Raw genomic sequence first — 10,263 nt, forward strand, 5'->3', positions numbered from 1 at the left:
GCGGGGATGTCCAGAGTTTTATAAAGTGGGAGGGGAAACGCGGAAGTGTGTGGGTGGGGGGAGGGAGTATTGTAATATTAGTATTGTCCCTAATGCTGCCAATGGAAATCTTCCTGTCGAGCAAGACACAACAAAGTGATAAATTCCCGGGAATAAATGCACGCCTTGTTACTAATAGGCGAGAAACTCTGGCACAGCCAATTACTCGATCAGGCTGTGTATTTGTGTTTATTGTTAAAATTGGGTGGGCAGTGAGATAGCGGTCAAGTTGAAACCCAGTGGGAGGGAGTCCGGGCAGATATCCTTCATTACCAGGGCGGGGTATATACGAACAGCTAAACACCACCCCCATAAACTTCGCTCATATCGGTTTCTTATCAACTTTAATCTAATTTTTCTATTCATTGATTCCAGGGACTCGATAGCTTCTGTTGTCCTAGATCAAATCATTCAACATTGTATATCGTCGTACTTGCATTTTGCTCGGTATGCTTCCTGTCAATACATTACAAGTGGAATCAGTTGATGACGACACACCGTACACTTTCCAATGTCGATAGAGAGACAATGATGCAAATTACCGTTGAGAGAGTAGAGAAGAAAAACGAATCGTGTCTTACAATAGTATTGTTCACACAAGGCGAACATAAGAATCTAACGTCGTGCAACCTAACCTTTCAGCGTAAAGATAATACTGAAAATACATCTAGTCTCGTCAAATCTCTTTCAAACGTGACAGTGGAAAAACAGTACTTGAAACATTTCTCTATAATGGAACATTCTCTTCAATTGAGTGTCATCCAGAGCTTCAATTCTACTTGGACATTCAACGCAACAGCAGCTGATGAATTTAGGTTAGTCCTTTGTTACATTCGATACCGAAGGTTATATGATGTTGTTTGTTTGTTTGTTTGTTTGTTTGTTTGTTTGTTTGTTTGTTTGTCTGTCTGTCTGTTTGTATGTCTGTTTGTTTGTTTGTTTGTTTGTTTGTTTGTTTGTTTGTTTGTCTGTCTGCCCGCCTGCCTGTCTGGCTATGTCTGTCTGTCTGTCTGTCTGTCTCGCTCTCTTTCTGTATGTCTGTTTGTTTGTCTGTCTGTCTGTGAACACGCTATCTTAAAAAACTACTGCACAATGCTTATGAAGATTGATTCTTAAACACAGGAATATTATTTTTTTTACAATGATTTTGGATAATTAGGCTACATCTTGAGAATGCATACTTCAAATTCCATATAACTTAGGACGTATATCAAACTAAAAAAGCGCTCGTGTTCTATAAAGTTTGTTTATATAGCTGATGTAGTTGTAATTAATCATTTGCATAATTAATATTTTTCAGTAATTAGGCTATATCTGAAGATTACCACTTCAAATTCCACAAGATTTAGTGCATACATCAAACCATGGGGGTATAAGTATAACCTCCATGATCGACAAATTAAAGCACACGTATCCTATAAATCTTGTTGACAAGTAGTTTTCATTTAGCTTTAAAAGAGTAATTTGAACAATTAATGATGTTCAGTAATTAGTCTAAATCTTAAGAATACAAATTTCAAATGTCATATAGTTTTGTACATTATTGATTTGCAAATTGACTACAGCTCAGATGTTTTGCGCTCTAATGATTGATATATATGTAGAAGCAAAAATCTAATGGCATTGCCCTTACGGAAGGTATTCAGCTTACATCTGGTTATGGCTAAAATAATAATTCTTTGGTTCGGATTTCCCGACCTCACCTAGTGTTTCACTTTCTACTTTTACGTATTCGAGAAAATAATAATAAAATCGCGAAACCTGTGAAGTCGCGCGAGAAATAGTGGATGCGGAAACCGAGGTCAACTTAAAAAGACAATATAATACTGTTCCTGCAATCTGCAATGGCTGTACATCAAAAACACAGTCTGACAGATCATATATGGAAAACAACGGAAAAATAACTACCTAAACTAGACATTCACACATGTATGTATGTATGTATGCATGTATGTATGTATGTATGTATGTATGTATGTATGTATGTATGTATGTATGTATGTACGTACGTACGTACGTACGTATGTATGTATGTCTCTCTGTGTGTGTATATGTATGTGTGTGTGTGTGTGTGTGTGTGTGTGTGTGTGTGTGTGTGTGTGTGTGTGTGTGTGTGTGTGCGTACTTACGAAATTTAAAGTACATACAGCCGGACGGATAGATGCGTTTTTCGGTTTTTATTTTCTTCTTCAAATCGGCCATGATGCAGACTAGACTGAAGGACTTGAAAGTAATATACTATACTGTGTTTTCGTTTTAGATCATTTCTATCCAAAGACTGTGAGACTTCATCACTCTTCGTCGTAACTAAAAACAACACTGAACAAAACACAAGTATACAATATGTAATGCAAAGGAAATCTACCATCAATATAACACAAGATATCCATAGTCGATTTCCAAAGGTATGTGAATTTACGACAAATTGATATTTGTTTGCAATACCGCACAGCTGTCTCCTTTGTGAAAAAGACGCCTTTGTGGTTGCATTTCTGGAATCCAAAGTTGTCAGATGATGCCAGCTAGAAAGTGAATTCTGAGAGCTAGTAATCCTTGCATAGTCATGTAGTCTAGTTCCACACTGGTAGAGTATTACATATTAAAAACTTCATTAGTTTACCAGTCTAGTCAAGGCCATTGCTCGAGCACAGATATCTGTGCTCTCCCCAACCGTGTTCATATCAACATGATGACATCGTTGCATCCCCACGTGATTTTAGTTTAAACAGACCGGAGGTGGAGTCCTGGTTGGACATTTGCATATCAATGCAGTCCGATGACGACTGCCTGTTAGTTTGTGATAGACTACTACTGACATGCACCCTTCGTGCTTCGATCACTACAGGGGAGCACCACAATTTAACACCATTCGTAACTACCTTGATTAGACTGGTAAAGTAATGAAGTTTTTAATACGTAATACTGTACCAGTTTGGAACTAGACTAAATAGTCATTTGAATATATTCTTTGTTTTCTGACACCATTGTCACTCTGACAGTATCCTAGTTAGCATAATACTTAGTCTTGCTGCTAGACGTTCGGGCTTTCTTTCGATACTATAAGCGAACGAAGTTCGCAGTGAGGGCTTGCCATCCTCGATAGCGATGTTCGGGCGTGTGTCATATTCTATCAGAAGAACATCCGAGGTCTAGCAGATAGACTACATAATACTAAACTAAGTTAGCAACCCTCTACGCTGTTATAAAACTTTATTTATAATATGACAATGTCATTGTGTTGCCAAGGAAATACCGCTAAAACCAAGACAGTATAAGAAGTGTAGCATTGTGGGTAATAGTGGAATTCTACTTGGAAGTAACTGTGGGAAATCAATAGACTCGGCTGATTACGTGTTTCGGTAAGTTTCATTTTCTTTGTGAAACAAATTGTTTTATAGAAGTAAGACTTGGTAAATTAATGGGCCTATAATATTTAAATGTATCTGGAAATGGTTCGCAATGGGAGACCGCATATCGAAGCCCGCCCCTTACGGTCGGAAGAGAGTTTGTTGGAGATCTTTGTTTGACTGTTGGAAAACTTGCTTCTACCAATGCAAAGAGATATAGTGTTGGTATACCATTTGCGATGCTTTTTACAGCAAATTCTGACTCCATCTCCAATACACTTTCCTTAGAATTAAGTACAGGTTTTACCTCTATGCTTTTTGGGCGAAATGTTTCCTAGAATGGAATAAAGGATTTGTGGGTTATAGGTAACGTTTTATAAATTATAGCAAAAGTTCACAGTACAAATTTTTTCATAATCCCAGATAAAATTCTTAATAATTTATTTTCCAGATTCTCTCTAGGTAACAACAACAATTATTCGGAAGACGCTGGAACACACACGGATTTTGTAACGATTAATCCTACCTTCCTGATCAATCAGTATGTACTTTACTTAATACACAGACATATACTAACATGTTGACTGGAGGTGGGCTTTTTCTTTCATTTTCAAGCTGACACACAGACGGACAGGCAACCAGACAGACAGACAGACAGACAGACAGACAGACAGACGGATGGACAGACAGACAGACAGACAGGCAGAAAGGTAGATAGATAGATAGATAGATAGATAGATATATAGATAGATAACAATAGTAACAATAAATGACGTATTCTTTATTTTGAATCTAAACATTAGTGGCATAGCATACAGCATGGGATTATCTTCCATTTGACAGTGGCAGTGACAGTGACTATATAACATATCTACGTCATCATGACGTACAGATTTACAGTTCAGTGCGCATGTCAGGCTAAAGTGTTGATATAGCCAGTTTTGAGTTATACCGTTCACCGAATTTGTTTGATGCAACCACGGAGAAAGTAATAATAAAAAACTGCACTCAACACTTTAAGATAAGACTTATAAACCTGACGACTACTTCGATTAATAGGATGGTAAACTACATCAGTATCTGATGGAATATTATTAATATTATTATTTTTATTTGTCACAGGTACTCAAGTCTAGATAAAAAGGGCAAGGCAAAACTGGGAGGCTATATTCAGGAGAACTATGAAAAAGTAATAATATTAATGACACCCTTTGCTTATAAATTTTCAACGAAGTATACTTTTAAAGTACAGGATACCATCGAGTCTATCAATACATCGGTCGTTTTTCTCCATCCTCAATTCACTAGACTTGCTGGCAGATTTTGGAAAACTCGTGGTATAACTCCTCGCCAATTATCCACAGGTAAGTAGTAATAGTCATGATGATCGAACGCTTAGGTGGTTTGAATCAACAGGTTGCTAGCTGCGAGTCTTGCTTCTGTTGTTTGTTCAATTCCTGAATTGTTATAGGTAAATTCCTAGGGGATAAAACAAAGAATAATTGTGACCCATTCAACCCTTCTGTATAATTAAGGAGCTGGTAGGTTTGACGTTGTATGCTTTTTATGGGTTAACAGAGGATGCAATGACGTGCATACATATAGCCTGCAAGGCCAATATCGATGAAACCATGCTTGAAAACTGTTACACTATAACCAATATATTCTCTCTCTCTCTCTCTCTCTCTCTCTCTCTCTCTCTCTCTCTCTCTCTCTCTCTCTCTCTCTCTCTCTCTCTCTCTCTCTCTCTCTCTCTCTCTCTCTCTCTCTCTCTCTCTCTCTCTCTCTCTCTCTCTCTCTCTCAGGTTTCTATATATTTACTGCAGCATTTGCATTCTGCGAGGAGTTACATTTGTATGGGTTCTGGCCATTTGCAGAGGATCGTCTGGGACATGCTGTACCCTATCACTATTATAACGATAATATTCAACAGCCTGGAGGAAAGCACCGTATGCCTATGGAATTCAAAAAGCTCATTGAGTTGCACAAACAGCAAATCATACATTTACACATTGACACCTGTTGATTTGCATCAGTCGAATGCATTTTGGACATACATATATGTCTTACATCAATTGAACATTTAAACCATCACATCACTTTAAACTGTCTTTCTTAACTCTTCATATCAGTGACATAAGCACAATAAATAAAACTAGTGGGACTCAGGAAACATCAAGCCAGGGAAAAGAAAATGGTGGCCGTTGTTACTACTGTTACACTTTCAAGACAATCGGTTCAATAAGTCCTTGTTCCATATATGGCATCTCTGATCTTTCGAATACGACACCATTTTTGCCTTGCGAAGAAGATTGAATGAATGAATGAAGATTGTAGTATGGTGACGACTATCTCTGTGTGTATATATATATATCATGTGTTTGTCTGTCTGTCTGTCTATATGTCTATATGTATGTATGTATGTATGTATGTATGTATGTATGTATGTATGTATGTATGTATGTATGTATGTATGTATGTATGTATGTATGTATGTATGTATGTATGTATGTATGCATGCATGCATGCATGTATGCATGTATGTATGTATGTATGTATGTATGTATGTATGTATGTATGTATGTATGTATGTAAGTCTGTCAGTCTGTATGTATGTATGTATGTATGTATGTATGTATGTATGTATGTATGTATGTATGTATGTATGTATGTATGTATGTATGTATGTATGTATGTATTTATGTATGTATGTATGTATGTATGTATGTATGTATGTATGTATGTATGTATGTATGTATGTATGTATGTATGTATGTATGTATGTATGTATGTATGTATGTATGTATGTATGTATGTATGTATGTATGTATGTATGTATGTATGTATGTATGTATGTATGTATGTATGTGACGGAGAGAAGACAATATCCACTTAGGGCCTATAATAATTGCGCCCTATCACTGACATGGAGGTGGGGGTCAGTTTTAAAAAGCACCACTTATAGTGGCCGGGGGTCATTTTGGAAAAACAACAAGATAAGTGTATTTGTCATCCGTGAAATGTCTTTGAACAACTTACTTTATATTGTCAAAATCTTTTACCACAATATCGTACCCCTTCCATATATATATATATATATATATATATATATATATATATATATATATATATATATATATATATATATATACATATATATATATATATATATATATATATATATATATATATTATATATATATTTCTACGTTTTATTCAATTGTTGCTCTAGATCTCTTTTCAATCTTTAGTTTTCATTTTATTCACCTCACATACATTTTTATGCAAATGCCAGTAAAGTTATCAAATGACATAACACAATTATAGTGATAGCAAAGTTATTCCAAAGTTGGCTGGTTAAAGAAGAACAATTTCCATTATATATTTTTTTTTTCATTTTAACCAATGAGATACTTCGTGAGAGAACACGTTGCAAAACTGAGATCATCATCGTGTGAGCAACAACTGGTTTGATTGGTAAGTAAGTTTAATGACATATGGGGACGAAATACAATGTCTGTAGTTGATTACACAGTCTTATTTACCAAGCCTCATCGTTGATGGCGCACTGCATAGTCAAGCAAGTCAGAGGGTCTGGATGACCAAGACAACAACTGTTATTGTAGAAAGCACTTTTGCGTAGCCTACTGTGTAAATGATAGAATTAAAATAATTGGAACATGTACAACACACAGTTAATTTTTGTGAAAGTACATCTTACCTTTACCGGCTCCATGTAGCGTAGTATAGCTATTTTGTACTATTTTATTAATTATCGCAAGAAAAACACATTTTCCACTCATGGCCACTAGATGGCGCTGCTTACTTGGATCCATATCTTAAAATGTTCAACATGGGTCGGTGACTAACTGTGCCAAGTTTCATTCTTGGAACAAAAAGTGTACATTATTCTGGTTAGCTGCTGCACTATTTCTGTGACCGATCCACTCCCAGGGTGAGTGGGTTTTTACACTAACAAAATTTATGAAATGTTACATTTCATCTCACTGTGAACACAAATAAAGTTATGTGTTTGAATTAATCTACCTTATTTCATCAGACAGTGATTTTGATTTACGTTCACAGTGAGATGAAATTGTATCGCCACGGTGTTATCATTATCGGTATTTTGTATTATGCAATCTGTAAAAAAAGAAAAAGACAATTGTGTGATGCCTTATTGAAACTCTATAGTCACTTCGCTTTGGTTGTAGTGTTTAATGGTACCATTCGACCTTTTGCGATCGTCCCTTACTAACCTTTTGTAGAACTCTTTCCTGTTTAGGCCTAATAAAAAATTGTTTGGTTCCAGTTACGCTCAGTTTTAGAATAGGTGTAAACTGCGAAAAATAAAAAATACTGTAGCTAAAATAAAATGATACTTTCGGCCTGAACGGCTTGCCATATAGGTGGGGTAGGTATATATATATATATATATATATATATATATATATATATATATATATATATATATATATATATATATATATATATATATATATATATATATATATATATATATATTTTTTTTTTTTTTTTTTTTTTTTTTTTTTTTTAAATTATTTCTGTGTGAGTGTCTTGTTCTGGTTTTCCATTATTTTCCAAATGGTCTCTGTGTTGTTTATTTATTAGTATCGGATGTACAGCCATTACAATGTTTTGCAATATTATTATTTTTTCCTCGAATACGTAAACAAGAGATTAGGGTCGATAGTAAAAAGCTGAGGTGGGGTCGGGTAACCGGAACCAAACAATTATTTGTTTAGGCCGTATGAACCAGTTAAATTTAAACTGGAGACCAGATAGTCGAGTAGTAAACGGTGAGGGCTCTGTCAAGGGAAAGGTAGAGGGTTATCAACACCTTGTGAATAGCCTTGTTTGCATGTACGCTTTATAAAACCAAACATCTTAGAAACAATATGATATGATAATATAAAAAATATAATATGAGAGCTTTAATTGGGCTTACAGCTCAACACACCATTTAACTATTTCACCTTATTTGTACTCCCTGTTAGACAACAATATTGTGTGTAGTTTCTATCATTACTTTAACAGAAGACAGAATACTCAATTATTGTATCATTATACGATGAGGATTTGGTAGTTAGATTAGATTTTTAATTTATATTAAAAAAATGTATTGTGGCTTCCTTCTTGAAAGCTAAATGTGAAACAGCATATGCCAAATCCTTGTTTGTACAATAAATGGCAAAAGCTTAATAAATGATACTGTGTAAAATGTTTGTTATTGTACATACAATGACAAACATTTTACACATACATTAGCATTTTGCAATGTATTGAATTACGAACACAGACACTGTCAATGTTTTTAACATTAATTTTTAAAGCAGGAAGCCATGATAAAAAAAATCTAAATTAAAAATCCAAAATAAATATCCAATCCTCATTCATATGGTCACTTTACGACTGATGAATATTAGTTTGGGTAATTACGCATAAAACAATATCCGAAACGAATTAATAATTAAGGTAATATTATTTTTCAATTTCCTCATAATTGATGAATAAATGTTGTTTTCTAGATGACAATCCATCAAACAACATCCGGGACCATGACATTATGACATCACAGATTAAGATAGACGTACACTCTGTCTTACCGATGAATCAAAAGTGTCTTACAATGTATTTCTTAACCTATTTCATTGGTTGACTGATTCAGTGTCTCTTAACTCATTGTCGGCATCATCCGAAGATGTGTCAAACACGCGTACCATTGGTAAACAGTCACAGCTACAACGTATAAGCAAATTGGGAACAAGTGTTTTATAACACGTCACATTCACATGCAATTATGTTTTCCAGAGTCAAAAGAAATAACGAATAGGACTCTTGTGCTATCAAAATAGTGCCCTAGGGAAAAGACGCCAATATTGGCCCTATATGCAAATTGAGCTCACTGGTACATACCAAATAACACGCCTATAAGCCATTCACTCAAGGCTGTATGAAAAATATGTTATAACCATTGATAGTTAATGGATCTTAAATGTTCATCGGGCAGTGATGACAGCCACACAACAAAATAATTGACAAACTATTGTTACTGTAATTTCACTCTTTATTGCATTGATATTTGTTGAGTTGCATTGCTATGTTGTAACTTTGCTTACAATCACTAAATTTAACTTCATTGTATAGTCAACGTTATCATACACCCGTCAATAAATATAACTTCTGTAATTTTTTCCGTCCCACCAAAACCATGGAACAAAGTGGCTATAGCTGCATTGGTATGTTGCATACTTAATGAAACGCATTGAATAAAATAGTCATTTTATGCATTAAACTGTTGCATTTCGAAAATCACTGGATACAATGTCTATGTATGCTTTTGTAAACCAAATTATTTCTGCATCACACGGTTTCATTTACTATGAACAATTAAATGATTGACCCATTTTTACATTGCAAAGTTGAAAATCTGTAAATTGTCATTTTTTTCATCACACTGTTACTTTTCCGATGAAAATTTATTTCTGCATTGTATTGTTGTAATATCATCATATGTTCATTTCTGGATTGTTTTAATTCTAATGATTGTCATTACGTGAATGACATTTTCATTTCTGTTGTTGTAATATCATTGAAGGAGTGTTCATTTCTGCATTGTTATAGCATCACTGAAAGAATGTTCATTTCTGCACTGTTGTAATATCACTGAAAGAATGTTCATTATGTTCATTTCTGCATTGTTGTGGCATCACTGAATTGAAAAAATGTTCATTTCTGCATTGTTGTAATTATAATGACTATCATTGAATGAATGTTCATGTCTTTTGTAATATCATCGAATGAATGTTCATTTTGCGTAGTTGTAATATCAGTGAATGAATGTTAATTTCATAAT

The 10,263-nt window shown here is 34.6% G+C and overlaps 2 protein-coding genes across 3 annotated transcripts in view; one reads left to right on the forward strand and one right to left on the reverse strand.

Moving 5' to 3' along the window:
• Positions 1-771: 771 nt before the first annotated feature.
• On the forward strand, positions 772-5,412 carry LOC144439854 (alpha-2,8-sialyltransferase 8E-like). The gene is made up of 5 exons (XM_078129090.1): positions 772-854; positions 2,300-2,444; positions 3,286-3,398; positions 4,509-4,750; positions 5,201-5,412. The coding sequence occupies exons 1-5, from the start codon at positions 772-774 to the stop codon at positions 5,410-5,412; spliced, it is 795 nt and encodes a 264-aa protein (XP_077985216.1).
• Positions 5,413-9,499: 4,087 nt separating this feature from the next.
• The window catches only part of LOC144440140 (four-jointed box protein 1-like), a 13,241-nt gene continuing 12,477 nt past the window's right edge, over positions 9,500-10,263 (reverse strand). For both annotated transcript variants that reach the window (XM_078129409.1, XM_078129408.1), the window contains one exon: positions 9,500-10,263. This exon is cut by the window's right edge and continues 1,932 nt beyond it. The gene's annotated coding sequence lies outside the window, so the exon portion shown is untranslated.

The sequence above is a fragment of the Glandiceps talaboti genome, chromosome 9, assembly GCF_964340395.1.
Source record: "Glandiceps talaboti chromosome 9, keGlaTala1.1, whole genome shotgun sequence".
In the NCBI taxonomy this organism is placed as follows: Eukaryota; Metazoa; Hemichordata; class Enteropneusta; family Spengelidae; genus Glandiceps; species Glandiceps talaboti.